We start from the raw sequence: 18,207 nt of genomic DNA, 5'->3' as shown, positions 1-18,207 counted from the left end.
AATTGTCTTTGACTATTTATTAAATCAACCACCGACATCTGGATCTCTGGCAGTCCGCATTATAGATTTCCATTTGAGTATTATATTGTGTTTAACCGTTTGACATGATGCATCGACTATTACCAAAATTAATCATAATTTAAATATGTGGGCTACAAATCTGCAATACATATTTTATGCGTTGCAATAATATATTTTTATTTTTAGATTTGTTTACACCCTGGCTTAACGTAAATCAATTATTAGGTATCAGATAAAAACAACTGCATATGTGTTATACTTAATAAACTACAGGGTGTTCAAATTGCACTAAGCATACTATTCTGGTCAGGCAAACATTTTTATAAGTAGACATGGTTGAAATATACACATTAAAAATAATAAATTATAGTGTTATTTTAATTTTATAAATAAACTATATAATTATAATATAATAGGTAATAATTTAACAATAATTAATATATATATATAATAACTCAGCATAGGATATAATGTCGTACTATTTTTGTTATAGATATTCGATGACATTATGTAATATAATAATGAATATTAACGACCAAAATATATAATGTATATATAGGGATACTATATAATGGTAATAATATGACTATAGTGATAAATTGTTGATAAATATTAAATATAATATCTAATTATTTATCAGGATAAATCGTTTCGATGACTTCGATCCTGTTGATGCCTATATCGCTTCTTGTTGGGCCAATCAAGTCCGTGAATGTTAGTGGCAATTGCAACACAGGTGGGCTGTCGATTGGATCATTGGTCCACAAGGTCCAAGTTTTCTTGTTCAAATCGAAAACGCCTACATAAATCAAACCGATAAATATTATAGCAATGTGAGCATTCCAAATTATTAGATAACCAACATTATTATTATTAATTAAAAATATTTTCCACTGGTGGTTCACAAAATTATGACTAAAACTTATAATAATAATTATGCTCATTTTGCACATTTAAAAATCAAATACGAAAATTATAATGATTAATAACTTGTAAATAAAGCCATAAAGGTAATATAAATATTTAATATTTAGCTTAGTTTATAAAAATATGAAAAATTAGAGCGGTAAATAATTATTTTTATTAGATATAGGTAGGTTCAAAGCGTCAACATTAATAAAAACACTTATCTAGCATCTTTAAAAGAATTTATTACTTAAGATGGATAGAAAAACGAATTGATCCCAATAAAGCTAGGTCAAAACTGTTACCCTTTTCAATAGAAATTCATAATCATCGTAAATCAGTAAATCACAAGAAAAATATATACTAAATGCCATTTATGAGTTGCATGAAACATCATAACCACATCCACCTCTCACTTTTTGTAAAAATTCAATTTCATATATTATATTAATTTTAATTTAATTTAATTTATTAACGTCAGAACTTATAAGTTATAACAATTGAAAAATTATTTTAAAACTACAAACGTCTGCTGTAAAAATCAAAGAAAACAATATTTTATAATACGTTATGTTATTTTTTTTTTATTGCTAAAAAATATTTCGTAGAGGTATCATTTCTTATGTTGACGTTTCAACAAAACAAAAAATTTCAATACCTAAGCATATGTATCGCGTGGTAAAAAATATTATTTTCAGAGACGATGGGTAATATTATTTTGTCAAAAGCTTTGAATAATTGATATTAATTTTGTCACAACTATTACAAAATATTACACAAACCCGTAACTCCGTTAGCATAATTTTTTTTCATCGTTTTTCGTTCTATCAGTGGTACTTAGTGTGAAACAAATTTTTTATTATAGTTTATGACGTATCGCCGCGCGTTGTAGAGATGTTTCACATATATACATTACAGAAATATAACAAATCTGTGAGACGCGTTCTCTCCACGCATATGATGTAGGTACACATCGTACTTTTTATTTGTCACACACAAAACTAAATCACAAGTCACCGTTTATTTAAGTTTGGTGCTTGTGCAAAACTGTATTAACCCATTTTACTCATTATCCTATACATATTTTTTAAATCTGTTTGCGGGACATGAACCTCTTAGACTATATCGGATCATAAATTTCCCGCAGACAGAGTTCTAAAATATATGCATAAGGATACTGAGTTATAGAGTGTACCCACCTAGTTTTTCCGGATACGTGGTATATGTACCGCGGTATAAATAGGTCCGTATAATACTCGAGTCCGACTACCATGTCAAGTTGACTACACATCGGTATACCGATAATATATTGTACGTATAACGCGCTGCGCTTACCCAAATTTATCGTGCTGACTCTGGCGTCGGACTTGTCACTAAAGATCGGCCACGGGTCGTCGTCCCTGTTGCCGAGTACGTCCAACATGTCCTGGAGGTTCGCAGCGGTCTTGTTGGCAGTAATCTGCTTATACCGGCTCTCCCTGGCCAAGCTGCTCCCGTAAGCGGCTTCGTTCAGTTCCGGGTACTTCAGATGGAGTAATCTGAATATTTAAAACCGAAAATATAAATTAAACATATTTTATAATAACATAATTATAATATCATATAAGACTATTTTCGATGAACCTACAAGATCGTGCCCCGTTAAGCCTAATATCGACGTCGGAAATCTAAAAATTCAATAGGTATAGTCTTATGACTTACCAACATTTTCTGAACAATTTACATAAATGTAGGTCGTCCACTTTAGAAAGATTCAGATTTAACCGTGACTGGTGAATATCTTTGCATCAAGTGAATGACATCACTACCACCCAAGACTACTGGAGTGTTTCCCTCTATATTTACTATATTTTGTAATAAACTATGGCGGCGAAGGGCGCCGTGCACACACCTGTTCGTATGTATCGAGTTGCTCCCCATACCGAAGTCTGCGAGGTACACTTCCGACCTGTCAGAGTCGGCTTTCGGGGTGACTTCAACCGTGTGAAAAACACGGGATTCTTTGGGTACATGCAGGAAAGCAAAGTTCATGTTGAATCCATCGGCCGTGCCTACGCCTTCGTTGGTCAACACGTCCAAAATATCGACCAGGTCAGCTCGTGTGGCCAGCACCGCTCTCGTGATGAACTCTCGGGCTATAAAATACATAACAGGCGTGTGTTATTATACCATTTAACAATGTTATTACGTTCATCGGAACGGAACCGAACCGAAAAGAGCAAGTCGTGATCTAAGAATGAAAAGGTTACAACTATATGCCTTTGCATACTCATAACTCGCTTAAAAATTAAAATATCGTAAGATATCGATAAAAAAACGAAAATAATGTTCTGACTTTTAAGTTTAATAAATAATAATAATAATTAGCAAAACAACTATACCTATGTAATTGGTTGTTAACACTGTTGTTCATTTTGTGGATAATTTGCTGTTCTACATAATATGTATTTTATTTTGTTATTATATACAATTGTAAAACTAGTAAAATTCGGTAGGTATCTTTGCACTCGAATAAAATTAATTTGATTGCGGAATCGTGTCGTATGAAAAATATACCAATCACCAATGAGCAACAGAGTAGGTACAATACCGTACAACTGACGACTGTACTGTCACAAATCACAATCGTCGTTTAGTGTCTGCGCTACTACGCATATGCGTACATCTTCACGCGTGTTTGTGCGATCTATCTACATACTTATATTAGTTTAATACTAACGGATTTTGCCCTTCAATGGTTTACTGACGAATATCGTGTTGATCGAGAACACCAGCCCGTAGTGGTTGTGACCACTGGCGTAACCAGGTAAGTGTCCGGCGTACGCGAGTGCCTCGAACTTCTCTTCCCTGGCCGGAAACACGCCACCCAGCTCGGATTCATCGGGCACCACATGAGCAGCCACTATATAATAGTTGTTTACCGTCTCGGACATCGCGTCTTCTGTATGCCCTAATAACTGTACAACAATATTATATTCACGTTAATAAAACATATAGGTATTTTTTTTTTATTAAAAACGCCCTTTATTAGTATTTTTTAACATACCACTCGATTTTTTACCCATGTTTTGATATATTTTATTTTGATTTTATAATAATTACAGTAACTAAGAACCTAACTAGTTAATTATTGCTTATGAGTCTCAAATAAATTATTTATATCATTCCTGTGTCACAAACTGAATTGTAATTAACAATATTTCGTGCCAATTTTACCCGTGTTTTATTTCCGTTCATAATACTAGAACTACTACATTTCCAGTATCATGAAACAAAATCATACTGAATAGATGAACATGAAAAAATGGTACTTACATAATATAGTATATATTATATTTTTAGTTAGTGAAACAATATGTTACAGAAGTAACATACCTAACTATATGTATATATACTTAAACTTTTTATAAATTATATAGACTGAATATTTCTTACCTTATTTTCACTATTTAAATAAATTTTTAACTAATTTAAGAATTTAACACATGCAAAAGATTTTCACAGCAAAATATATAACCAAATATTATTTCAGTGAAAAAGTTACGCATTATATTAAATTCTATACTTTTATAGAAACAATAAATTGTGCACTAATAAAATATTTAAATATTATATATTATTATTATTGCAAGAATATTTTATTTTTGAATTACAATTACTGATATAACCCTATAACAGGGGGCTAAGCACTATAAGTACATACACATTATATTTTACCTGTGCATTTTGCTGATTAATCATGAGTGAAGTACATCCTACCGGCCCTTTGTCTTTACTCGAGGCGTTTAAATTCTTTGGTAGTGTATCGTCTAAGGCCATTAGGAACAACTGAAATATATTTTAATTTCCTTTATATAGGTATTATACATAATGTTGTATTATTATTGTTTTGAATAATAACAAAACACGTGGATACCTCGTGAAACGGAACTCCTGCTCCATCGGCCACTCCTTGTAGCTCGATCACATACTGAGGGAAGAATTTTTGTGTAGACTTCAAACTTTCTTCATAAATCTGCCGCCCTTCCGGTTGGGCGTACATTGGTAAGAACTCACTCTGAAGTGGCTCATATAAGCGGATGTATTCTTTAATCATTGATCCAAAAGTCCGTCCCTATAAAATGATAAAAATTATAATATACGGAATTAGTAAAATGTGTTATCTGAACTGTATTTGATTATGATTTTTTTACTCAAAAAATTAATTTTCTCATACGTCATATTATCGTATAATATTTTTTCATCCTTTGATATTTTTGAGGGCAGAATGAATGTTTCAAAAGGTTATATCTATCGATTGGAAAACATTAGCCTGCGTTGATATTAAAGAGCCGAAGTATAACGACAGATATTTTTTTCTTCACTTATTTAAGTAAATAGTTATATTGAAAAGCCCTCAATTAGCTTAACTTTACCGAAAGACCTTTGTGTTTTATTAACTACGCAAACGTAATCGATGGTTCAAAGATATTTGTAAGGGGTTTGTATAGGCAATTTTGACTGCTTTTAAGAAAAAATTAATTATAATAATATTTGAAATACCAACTTGGTACAAGTTACTGATCGTGACCCATATCATTCTCCGTTTTCGATTGTTTTGTGAATACGAAATTATAAAGATAATTAATTAAATCGTGTTGACGCAGATCGGCTATTACTGTTTCTATATGTATATATTTTAGAACTACAATATTTAATAATAGTTAATATATAAATTTAAGCTACTAAGCTATCATAATTTTTGAGGGAATCTCGATTTAATTTTTCGATATTCTGAGATAATATTTATTTTCTAAATTCGTAAATTTCCTTTTGTTAAACGATCGTAACTTTTTGTTGAAATACAATTGAAAAAAGTAGGTAAGTGGACGTCGCTCTGCTGTTTAGTAGGTTACAAGTGGGTCACTGTAATGGATGGTATTAAATTTGAATTCAATTATATAATATCATTGTATAAGAAAAACGATTCTGAGCGAAAATGGTCAGTCGGCCTATGATATTACCAAGTATATTTGACGATATTATTGTGAATAAAGTAATTTATATATAACATATTTACGTAGAACCTTGTTTTAAATTTTCAATCCTTAGCTATAAAAGTTGAACATTTAATACATTTTTAACTACAAAATAATTATTAAACTTTAAATATGATACATTTTGTCAAAATTCTAACTTTAAATGTTTATAAAAAAAAATTGTGCCTATGTATTTATAATATTTTTCAAGTGATATTGTAACAATATATCAGGAGTCTTGAATTAAATTTTCACGCTTTTTTACCCAACAAATAACATTTTATTGATATTTATAGGAAAAAACTAAAAAAATTGTAAACTGATAATGTCCGTAAACAGCTCAAAAAGAGTCAAAATATTTTCAAAATGTTATGGTGTATAGGAAATGAAAATATAAACGTTCAGTAAAGTTGTCATGTATCTACAGTTATTCGTTTTTGAAATAACGAAATAATAAAAAAAATAATAAAATACAAAATACAAATATAAACAACCAGTGAAATTTGCATGTATATACGTTCATTTGTCTTAAAGTTACACCAAAAATAAAATTTTTTTAGAAAACCGATTTTGCGTACAAATCCCCGTTTTGCCTTAATTTTTATGTTGTTTTTCCCGTCGCTTTTGAAAAATATTGGGAATTTTAAAATTTTACCTCCCGAATGCACCAACTAGATTCACTTTCCCATCAAACAAGATACTTTTGAAGAAAATCGAAGCAGTTTTACTGCCCCAAACCGTTATGCCAGACATAAATATAAAAAAAAAAAAATTAAAAAAAACCCACACCATTGTAAAATCAATACATTCATCGTTCCACTCGGAATCTAAGAACACATCAACTGGTACTTTCCAAAATGGTATTATATTTCATTTTCAAAATAGGCGGGGTTTGTCTAATCATTCTGGTAGCAGCTATAGCTGATCTGCGTCAGTGCGCCAACGTGTTAATGTACCGAAAATTGTCGGTGGAACGTCCCTCGTGTTCACAACCTACCTGGATTTAATATAATTTTGTTATACGCTGTTTAGGTGAAATTAGCTACTCTTTTTACATTTGCATACAGTTAAAAGTATTACATGGCAATTATACCAGACGGAAGTCTGATCACAAGTGTAGGTATATTGTGGTATTGCAATTTGCAATTCGCAGCCTCGTGAAATACTTGCTTGAAAAACGCGATTAAAAATAGCATAATGTGTTCATTAATCAACGTAATATTGTGCAACGTCGTACCTATAGTTCAGTAATTACCCACCTACCGTATAATTATATTATAACCCCGCTGCAGCAGTGTAGAGTCGAGTAAAACGGAAGGCGACTATAATAAAGAGATTAACATATTTAATGTTCGCCGGTATTGTAAATCTGCCGGAACACTTCCTGAGCACCTTCGAAAAAAAAAAGTAATTCCTACGAGGCACCACTTATTGTGCACTCCCGGTGGGCTGACCCGGCCACGGTCCTCAGTGTCGTCCAGTTACGTCGAAGGAGAATTATTATTCGCGCCACTGCTGCAATGCACTCGCCACATGACGTTTTTAATTATTACTCGACGGAATCGCGTTTACCAACCGATAATGGCAAATTATCGAGGCGATAAGTAGTAATATTGTGTTCATATACCCACGCGATGGTTTAAAATTATAAAATATAGGTATACTTATTTAATATTATTATTATATAAAACGAACGACCATTGATTATAAATTAATATGCTAGTATAGGTATAGCATTTATTATAATTAACTAGCGCGTGCTGTATTCCGTAAAATGTATTCGATGCCGTTCGTCCTGCATAATTCGAAACCACAATAAAAATGTGTCGCGCGTCAGATAAATATATTTTTTATCACTTCAAATTAAACTACTGTTCACGCGCGATTTATGCAAAACAGCTATGTCGCATGATGACGAAATTAAATAAAAATCATCGTTTCCAGAACATGATAATATAGTAATATTCGTGTAATTATTATTGTTTGACAACCATTATCTGTTACTCGAGATTCCCGATTATAATAACTTGTTATTAATAAGCATATAGTAGGTACAACACACATCACATTATTACTGATTATCATTCTTGTCCGGAAACCACAAAAGTCCTAACGACGCTAATCGTGAAATAAAAGCATAGTATAATATCATATGATATTGGACAACATTTAATGAAATACCAAATATAAAATATTGACCGTGAGAGTAATGTCTTTAAAATCCCTATAGGCCATGTTTGTTTATTGAAATAACTATTTTATACACACATTATGCAACATATATTATCTATATTATTTTTTATATGTCATATTATATAAATTACGTTAACATTTACACGTATTATTATATAAGAATATTATTAAGCCCGATTAAGGTACCGGAAACCAGCCGATGAACAAGTTCATGGTTAAATCGTATAGATTCTGTATCAAATTACTCGAATTTGTCGGTTTTTATAATATTATCTGTGTGTAGTTTTATAACGTTATTGACGTATTCTTTTAATAAAAATATGTACCTACTTAATTATGTAAATTATGTTAGAGGATTTGACATGTCAAGATTGTAATATAATGAACTTAATATATAAAATAATTACGATATTTACAATGGTTAGTAAAGCAGTATAATAGGTACCTACCTTCACCGTTTCAATGAGATTCGTAAATTAAGTACCTAGCGCTAATGAACAGCATATTTGTTTACGATACCACAATCGTAAATAAGTAATAACACTTGCTTAAGTTTTCATTTTTATATAACAATAAAATTAATTTTAAATGTAAATATATCGATAACGTGTAGGACGTAGGTTGTAGTTATATCACTTATATAGGGTTATTAATTAGTATAACTACAATAAATAATTATCTTAAAAATTTTAAGGTTAGAAATTATAATTATCTACTGTATCGTCTGTACGTAGTAATAACTATAGATAATAATTAATAACATAAATTATTACGAGGATATTATTTATTATTTTTGTTGTTGTTAGACAGGTACGTCGAGCTGCATTAATGTAATATAATAATTGTATATGTTTGATATTATATTCAGTTTATTGATATTTGATCTAAAACCCGTACGTTAAAATTTAATTTGATCTATCATCAACCGTAATTCAATTGTCTTTCTCGATTATGATTAGGAAATTAAAAAAAAACCAGCACACTATAATTGTATAACCTACCTATTTCTTCAAATTATAATTGTTCATTACAAACTATTTATAAACGTTGATAAAAACTAATTTTTAAACAATAACATGATTAGGTAGGTATATTTTATTATTTTATAATGATTTTATAAACGATGTAATGTATAATTAATATAGATACTTGTTGTGAATTAATGTATATCTAGATAATTGATTTTAAATAATAATATATTATATCGTAAAAATATCTGAATTATAATTACGCTAATAATTACTATCAAATATATCGTTTTTAAGTTATTAATGATGTTTTAATAGCAACATATGATTAATTAAATATATCAAATAATTTTGATTTAACATAATAATTACATATATAAGCTTAAACATTTTCTGATTAGATGTATCCAAACATATCATTCGTTAATGTCTTAGGTATCATCGAAGTGTTAAGTATTACACACACTTACGTTTGATTATCACAATAAATTATTGGTGTGTTTTATTTTAGTAGTTAAAATATATTTTATTCAAAATTCACTAAATTTTGTGTATTCTAAGTTCCTCATAACATGAGCCACGTCCGGGAAAAGACTAAAAAAAAACTAAAGAATTAGAAATCCCCTTTATACGATAATATTATTTCACACAGTTATTTTGGTTTGTTGTATCTTAATCGTCTACACGTTATAACAACTGACGAAATAATAAATTAAAATTTAGTCGATTTATTGGAATAATAATATAAAGTATAAACCCTACGCCTAAACCTATGAGCGTAGTATTTCGACGACGACTAAGAACATTATGTTGAAAATAATAACTGTTTTTATTTTTTTTTTAAATTAAGTATAATTATTATCATTAATATTATTACCCTAATCATCGTCAGACGCTAATTCTTGATGGCCAAATTTCAACGACTAATATCTAATGTAAAAGGTCGAGGAGATAGAACCATATAAAACCTGTGTATATAGATACAGAGACAAGCACACTATATTATATTTATTATTAGTATTTATTACACGTCATGATCGCGCCTCCTGACATCTGAATATTATTAAGAATGCGTAATAATTAATATTTTATAATTACTTATGTATATCTATTTTATATTTAAAAAATGCAATCTGACCGACAAAAATCGCTTACATTTTATTACTTAGTCGGATTCGTCATTACGTTCAAGTGTACGTTGCTATAAAAGAAGGAAGACACCAGTGAATTTAATGATATTATGAAATACGTATAGTTAATAATATAATATTACCAATAGGTATTATAACAAAATGTATGTACGCTAGAAAAATTATTGCAGATGGTTAATAAATTATAAAATATAATCTTGATAAAATGACACGTATAATATGCGATCGTTTGTAATAGAAACACCGCGAAACAGGTCTATATTTTTTGTGCAGTTGTAGTTAAAATTGCAGTTGCTGTCGCAATTGCAATTTCAGTTTCAGCCAAACAATATATAACCCATACATAAATTATCATCATTAAGATATCGAACGTTGACGGTTTGTAATATACCCATGTCAAGTTTGGCATATAAGGCATTACATATCCGTACACCGGGTATATCTGTGTGTAATAAAGATGTCACATATATCATAAATGCCGTTTTATCGAGACAACTGGCCAAAAAAAAACACTCGTTTCTTCGAGCATGCCAACTTCCTATAGTACCTATATAATGTAATATATGAGTCTAAAAATTAAAAAAAATTACCATATCCAATTATTTATTTCCTAATCAATATTTGCATCATATATCTTTATATTTTGTTGACAATACGTTCCAATGTGGTTCATTATTTATTGTATTCAAACTGACGCACCTCAACAAAAATTAATGTAATACTTATAGTGACTTTTATAAGATATCATACGAAATTGTAATAGAAGATTCAAATCCGATTGATATCAATAAAACAGAGATAAGACACTTCCCTATAGGAATAATGAGGAGGGGTCTATGCTAAAAATATATTATCAAAAGAAGATGTATTTTTTTTAAATCGACAGTTCGGCGAACAATGATAACAAAAGTTGCGGCCGACCGGTAGACACCAACAGCCGATAAACGAATACAGTATAAAGCATTATACAAGAGAGTACCTACGTTGTGATAACAATGTTATATAAAATTAAATTAACAAAAACGACCAAATACGATCTTAAAAAATGAAACCCACGCACTAACAACAATACACATAATTATTAACATGAACTTCACCTTATCTAATCTAACATCACCTCGCTACTGACCTTCACAAAAAAAAAAATTAGAAAAATGTAGAAAAATATTGAAATATTAATATAATATGCCTAATGTATATATATATATATATATATAGAGAGAGATATATATAAAAAAAAAGCTAATATACAGCAGTCGACGATATATTTCTATAATTAATTGTCACCGAGTTTATAATTATTAATTATAAACTAGGTATGTTGAATCAAGTTCCTGAAAATTCCATACTCACGCATTACGTTTAATATACTATTATATAATATAGGAAATGTTTTATAATTATTTGTTTGTGTATGATGGGTATTATAAGTGTATAACTAAATACATTTTTACCTATATTATTAAGTGTGTTTAAGTATTTTTTTTTTCCTTATCGTTTCCCACGTACCGTAAACATATAAAAAAAAAAACACTTATTAGATAACTATGGTACCTATGAGTACACTGAAACATGTATTCTAAAACTAATATTGGTACAAAACACAATTATAGGTCACTGCAGTAGTTGAAGTATAACTTTCGTAACGGAAGAATTCATCTGATTTTTATGGAACCGAGTACGATCTATTCGAATTGTGTGTTCCATTTTATGGGTTTTTTCCCATGCTCTAATCTACGAGTACTTTATGAATATTGTGTACCTACTTAATATTGGTTATAAACACATAAAGTCACACCCATTATAATATCAAATATTCCAATATTTATTGCAACAAAGTCATCTATTACACGTTGCCGCGTGAATATTGTCGGGTGGCTGGGTCGCAAAAATCACTGGGAAATACAAAACGCGTACAATGTCACAACGAATGTGTAATACCTAATGTATATATTATATAATTATATGAATAAGTTTATTATACTTACGACGCTGTATCCGACTTCGTAGTGTGTGCCCGTCACGTAGTGTACTGGTATGGAGTTTTGCCTTCGCGACACCGGCGGACAGCATGATCCTAGAACGGACATTGTCGAGTATTGGTTATAATGTGGTAATAATACGACTTAAATCCTAGACAGGACGAAAAAAGCCTATTTCACTAGACCACGGGCGGTGGTGTACAAAAATATATTATATTATTGCGGTCAGATGACCTGGAGACCGTCGACAAGAATAAATTACGCGATACGTGGGTGCGCGACAGTGCCGAAACCGTACGAATCACAAAGCCAATTATGTGGATTTATTATTTTAAATATATACGCATATAATAATATAATAATATATATATATATATATATAGTATATACTAAATGTTGTTACTTTAGACCGAGTCCGACGCGTTTAGCAATGTGCGATGCATCGCGTCGATGTCGGTTTTTATGCTTTCCGTTGAATTTTTTCCCTCCAAAATCTTTTCCTGTATAGTCACGAATTCCTACACACAATAATATAATATAATATTAGCTGCCGCGTGCATTTATATTTATTTTATGATGTATACTATACGATCGCTCCGCTAGTGTGTTTGTGAGTGTGTGTGTGTGTGTGTGTGTGTGTGAAGTGTGTAGTGTGCAGTCCGGTGTCATATTATGAGCGATAATAATCGAAACGTCAGTCGGTCGAAACGCGGTATTAAAATAATATAAGGTTTCAGCGGATTAACATTAACTCGATAAAAAACTATACGAAAACAATAATTGATAATGTAAGCGTATATGCCTATATCTATATATAGTATTATCATGCAGGTAGCTGTGTGTGTTACAAAATCAATATTATATAAAGAAAGAATATTATCATTTTTAATGATCATCATCGTTAGGTATATATAGCTGTAGAAGTCATTAAAATTATTAAAAAGTATAAAGAAAAATAGGTATCATTTTGCCGGATGATTAATATTTTCGTATATCGATAGTGCACACGCGTATAATATATTAAAAACACACAAATTATACAACCTGACCGCTTTGTCATTAGCGAATTCCGTTTAAACCGAAGTCAAATAATTACCCATCAAATAAAAATGTATCAAACTGCGAACTGCCTTATATAATATATTATAATATTGCATAAATAATATGAGTTTTGATTATTTTTATTCCTATTCCGAAGAAAAATCCTTTTTTCTTGAAACGTTTGTGTCATTTATATTATTTATTATATCCGTTTAAATATTGATATTTTAAGTGACTCCCGCAACAACACAAACACACTGTATATATTAATCATATAATTTAATAGGTATAATATATCATAGTCTATATAATGTTATAGGTTCGATTTTGTTTATCGCATTGCCATAAACGATTCGGATAAACGAATATAGGTTAAAATAATATAGGGTAAGTATGAAATAAGCGAGGACTTTCGACACGCGCGCCTCATCGAAGAAAAGGTTATAGTATTTTATTGCAGTGCAAACACTACCTATATGTCTCTATTATTATAATTTATAATATAATATAAGTATTGTTTGGTATAAACTATAAGCCAGTGGCATTAGTACCGATATGTACCATCCACTCGTATAAAGCTGGGTTAGGTTAAAGTCCGAACACGAATGAAAGCAAGTGAATACTGTTGAACGAACCTGTGTAAACGGTCAAGTCGAACGCGGACGAATGCGTTCGAAAGGGTTTCGCTCCAAAGGCGACCAAAGCGATCGATATGCTTTCAAATTCGTCCGGTTAGGTATAAAATACCATGATCCATAATGTTATAGGTTCGATTTTGTTTACCGCATTGCCACAAACGATTCATATGTATGGATAAACGAATAGGTTAAAATATAGAGTAGGTTTATGAAATAGCCGAGGACATTCGACACGCACGCCTTATGGAAGAAAAGGTTATAATATTTTATTGCAGTGCAAACACTACCTATACATCTATAATATAAGTATTGTTTGGTATAAACTATAAACCAGTGGCAATAGTACCCATATGTACCATCCACTCGTATAAAGCTGGGTTAGGTTAGAGTCCGAACACGAACGAAATACGAGTGAATACTGTCGAACGAACCGGTGTAAGAGGTCTAGTCGAACGCGGACGAATGCATTCGGAAGCGTTCGGAAGTGTTTCGCTCCAAAGGCGGCCAAAGCGTCCGATATGCGTTCGAATTCGTCCGGTATCATTCGCTTGCATTCGTTCGGGCTCTGATGTAAACCCACCTTTGTACGACTCCGGCAGGGACCGATTGGGAAATTGGAAAATTGGAAAATTACCGATGGACTGCACGTACTGAGTACTAACGAGCCAACGGGGTCACAGTATAGCGACGAATGGTTTTAGACGTTTTTTCACTTAGGTTTTTCACGTATTTTTTCTCATAGCCAGCAACATAGCAATAGTCATTATTAATAATAAATATTTTACATTAGTATAATAGGTATAACAGAAACTGAATAATAAGTAATACCTGTTGTTATTGTTGTTTCAAATGTTATGTAATAAATTATAATTGTTATAACGCAGCTCAAGAAAACAATGATCTCAATTAGATACCACACTGTTATATAACATAATAACTATTATTAGTTTATTATACATTTAGGGCTGGTATTTAAGTGTATTCCAGAAAAATTAAATTATTAAATAGTAGTTTGGGTAGAAAGGACTTATATTTCAGTATTTTAATTATCAACGAATATTATGACAAATACAGTACAACTGTTGCAGTGTTGCCTATTATTATTCCTAGTGCTTTCATAATTGTTTTATTAGGTATCATTTGATTAATTTAACGTAAGATAATCATCATATAAAAACTATTAGCATTATTAAAAATATTTTTATCCATAATTTTAATCATTAAACAACGTTTTATAAAAAAAAAATTTTTTTTTGCTATTTGTATCGCTACAATATTTTATTTTTAATGACAACATTTATTTTTATTTCTTATTCCAAAATATAATATTTGCTCTAGTACTTTATTTATAATTAGTATTAAAGTTTAGATGAGCGAATGTGAAGTGGTACAGATGTACCCCACAAAACGTTGGTCCACTACTACGTCCATCTAAACTTATAATTTATTAACTACTCACGAATCGTCCGAAATTCGATTTTTATACATAGGTACCAATAATAAGTACTTCACAAAAAATATTCAGCTTTGGAATAAGGAATTAAAAATGCATGTTGTCATTAAATATTTAAAAATACAGTAAAAAATATAATTATTTTACAAACAGTTTGTTTTGTAACGACTTAAAATTATGTAAAAAAAATATTTTCTAAAATGTTAGTTTTTTGAAATAATTAAGGTCTTAAATTAATTGGATCACCCCGAATAGTATTTGCTTAATGACTGGTAGTGACTAGTGGGCCGCTAATTTGTTTATTTTCCCGGGCCGGTCCGAAATCCAAATCCATCCCTGACTGTTAACTCGTATCGAAATGTGTTTGTCTATACATTTTGTAAGTAACGTAATATTATGTTTTTTTTTAACGAATCTAATGAAGTAAAATAATACTAGAATCATCTTTAAGCTCTGATTCTCTGAAGGAGTTTAATTTTTAAAAATAACATGTCGAATACATTTAGTATATTAATAACGGTATTTGTATCACTTATCACAATGAATAGGTCATAGTAAATTTAACATTACGTATTTTTTCACGGGAGAAAACGTTCATTCTTAATTGTGAAAATAAACAACAATTATAAACGTATATAATTAATATACTTCGATACACTTAGTAGTACACATAGGTAGATAATACTATTTTAAATTAGTAATATGTAATTTTTACTGTTTAAAATCGCACAAGAACTTATTCACTTATAAAATTACAAGCAACTGAACAGGCACTGGATTATATTGATACGAGTAATGAATTACTAAACCGTAGATATATTATTTTTCATCAATAGTTACATATATTCGAAGATAATAATACAAAAATAATATTGTTGTGTACTTTAGTGGTCTTATCGCACTCGCAATTCTTAAGTATTATTATACTAATATGGATGTTTTTTTACGTCACGCGTACGTCATAAATAAAAGAGAAAATCAGTATAAAATGATTTACCCCGGATAGTTATCGTCACTTATCAATATAGGAATCAATGTGAAGTTGAATTATTCAAAAGTCTAATTCCATTATTGTAAAGGTTGTGGAGACTATTTAGTATTTTTGGACAGATATCTTTGAATAGTTAATGCACATTATTTGAAAAATATTATTATTTTCTAATCGTACTCTTAAATCAGTAATTTCATCATTTGAGCCCGAAAACATTTATGTATAGATAGAACATTTAAATAAGAACTTCCTATTACATTTTCAAATCTTAAAATATATAAACCATTTTTATGAATTTCTAACTACAAAATAATTATTAATTTTTCCCAAATTTTATGATTTTAAAAAATATCGTCAAAGTTCTAAGTTTAAACTCTTGTAAGAAATATATCAAAACTTAGTGTTTACGATATTTTTTAATTGGTACATAAAAAACTTATGAGAACCCTTGTATACAATTTTCAAACTTTTTGACCAAGCGAAAACATTTTTATCGACATTTATAGAAAAAAAAAGTAAAAAATGTTAAATGTCTATAAATAGTTCAAAAAGCTTTAGTATATTTTGAATATTTAAAAATGTACAGAAAATGTGCTAATATAAACATTTGGTGAAAATATTAAGTATCTACGTTTATTATTTTTGAGTTAAACCAAAAATACAACATCGATTTTGTCAAAAACTGATTATTAGCATTTTTCTCGATCACTTTTCAAAATACTATCGGTTTTCAATTTCGACCTCTTAAAAGTACCAACTAGACTCGATTTGCTATCAGAAACCACCCGAAAATGGAAATTCAAATTCAAACCGAAACGCGATGCACATTTGATGAGCAGCTTTATTTACGCGTTAAACGAATGGATTTGACATCACTCTTTTGTTTTTGGTATTTACTTACCAGCTGGTTCATCGGCTACCGGCATCGCTTGGAGGATTCCGAAATTAGCCATCGCCAGGCACGCAAAGGCGGCAACCGTTTTTGTAGCGGCCAACATTTCAACGATATCGACTTCCCTGTTCCAGGTATAATATTAATTTTACTATTATTATGATTTCGTTTCAGCTCGTTTGTCGCCGTTGTCTTCTTCGGTGCTGCAGGTTGGTTGTGGTGGTCTATTATAATATTATTATTGTACAGTGATATACGTTCGTAGGTGATGGCGTCGACCGTCGAAACACAAGTGCATATATTCTAATATGGTCTAGAAAATGTAACAATATTAGACAAATGATGGTGATACTGTAGTTTTGATGACTATTATTTAATATATTACAATATATTATATTATCGAGTGCACCGCGGTAGGAGACGGACAGTAGTTGCGTGTTGGCGAATGATCGACAGAATCGGTTGAGACGGCGAGGCGCGTCTTTTAAGGGTACTTCACGAGGTGTAATTATTATTACTATTATTATTATTATTATTATTCCTAAAATTTTGCACTGTTGCGTGACGGGGTGGGGGGAGATTGAACGTACCGGCGTTCGACGGTTGGTACTGAAGGTGACGACTAGTGTGTTTAATTTGCGAGTTGCTTGCGAGCGGAACGAAAAATAATATAACGGACCATTCGAATAGGATAGGTTTGAGCGATGTCCAAAATGTAATGTCCGTACAATTCGATGGCAACGACGAGAAGATAGATAATTTGCATACTGAGATTTAAGTCAATTTAGTTTGCGATATTTTCTAATCACTCGGCAGAATATCGGACTCTATGCACAAGAGTCCTAAACCGTAATGGCAATACTACGCGTTTTTTCTGTATTTTAATTTCATTAATTTACAGTCAGGTAACAGGTTCAGATATTTTTTTCTGCACGCTTCAATACAACAAGAAG

At 30.5% G+C, this 18,207-nt stretch overlaps 1 protein-coding gene across 4 annotated transcripts; it reads right to left on the bottom strand.

Moving 5' to 3' along the window:
- Window positions 1–378: 378 nt before the first annotated feature.
- On the bottom strand, window positions 379–17,777 carry LOC132942638 (beta-alanyl-dopamine/carcinine hydrolase-like). 4 transcript variants are annotated; one of them, XM_061011203.1, is made up of 9 exons: window positions 17,640–17,777; window positions 17,264–17,567; window positions 12,246–12,334; window positions 4,844–5,041; window positions 4,645–4,755; window positions 3,647–3,884; window positions 2,819–3,062; window positions 2,263–2,465; window positions 379–820 (listed from the first exon to the last, which is right to left on the bottom strand). In XM_061011203.1, exons 2-9 carry the CDS (start codon window positions 17,358–17,360, stop codon window positions 651–653), a joined length of 1,350 nt encoding a protein of 449 aa, XP_060867186.1. In that variant the 5' UTR covers window positions 17,361–17,567; window positions 17,640–17,777; the 3' UTR covers window positions 379–650. The 4 variants fall into 4 exon arrangements, with proteins under 4 accessions (XP_060867186.1, XP_060867185.1, XP_060867187.1 ...); XM_061011202.1 differs by lacking the exons at window positions 17,264–17,567; window positions 17,640–17,777 and adding exons at window positions 14,747–14,836; window positions 15,942–16,152; XM_061011204.1 differs by lacking the exons at window positions 17,264–17,567; window positions 17,640–17,777 and adding an exon at window positions 15,942–16,150.
- Between the last annotated feature and the right edge of the window lie 430 nt (window positions 17,778–18,207).

This window comes from Metopolophium dirhodum, chromosome 4, assembly GCF_019925205.1.
Source record: "Metopolophium dirhodum isolate CAU chromosome 4, ASM1992520v1, whole genome shotgun sequence".
NCBI classification, from domain to species: Eukaryota; Metazoa; Arthropoda; class Insecta; order Hemiptera; family Aphididae; genus Metopolophium; species Metopolophium dirhodum.
This window is presented reverse-complemented; position numbering and strand designations above follow the sequence as displayed.

Bases quoted from the DNA above. Each gene is read 5' to 3' on its own strand.
- LOC132942638 (XM_061011202.1), bottom strand. From the start codon at position 15,969: ATGAACGTTTTCTCCCGTGAAAAAATAC. The intron at 3,885-4,644 runs GTAAAATATAAT...ATTGTTGTACAG, and splicing joins TTAATCAGCAAAATGCACAG to TTATTAGGGCATACAGAAGA. The intron at 2,466-2,818 runs GTGTGTGCACGG...TTAAATATTCAG, and splicing joins AACTCGATACATACGAACAG to ATTACTCCATCTGAAGTACC.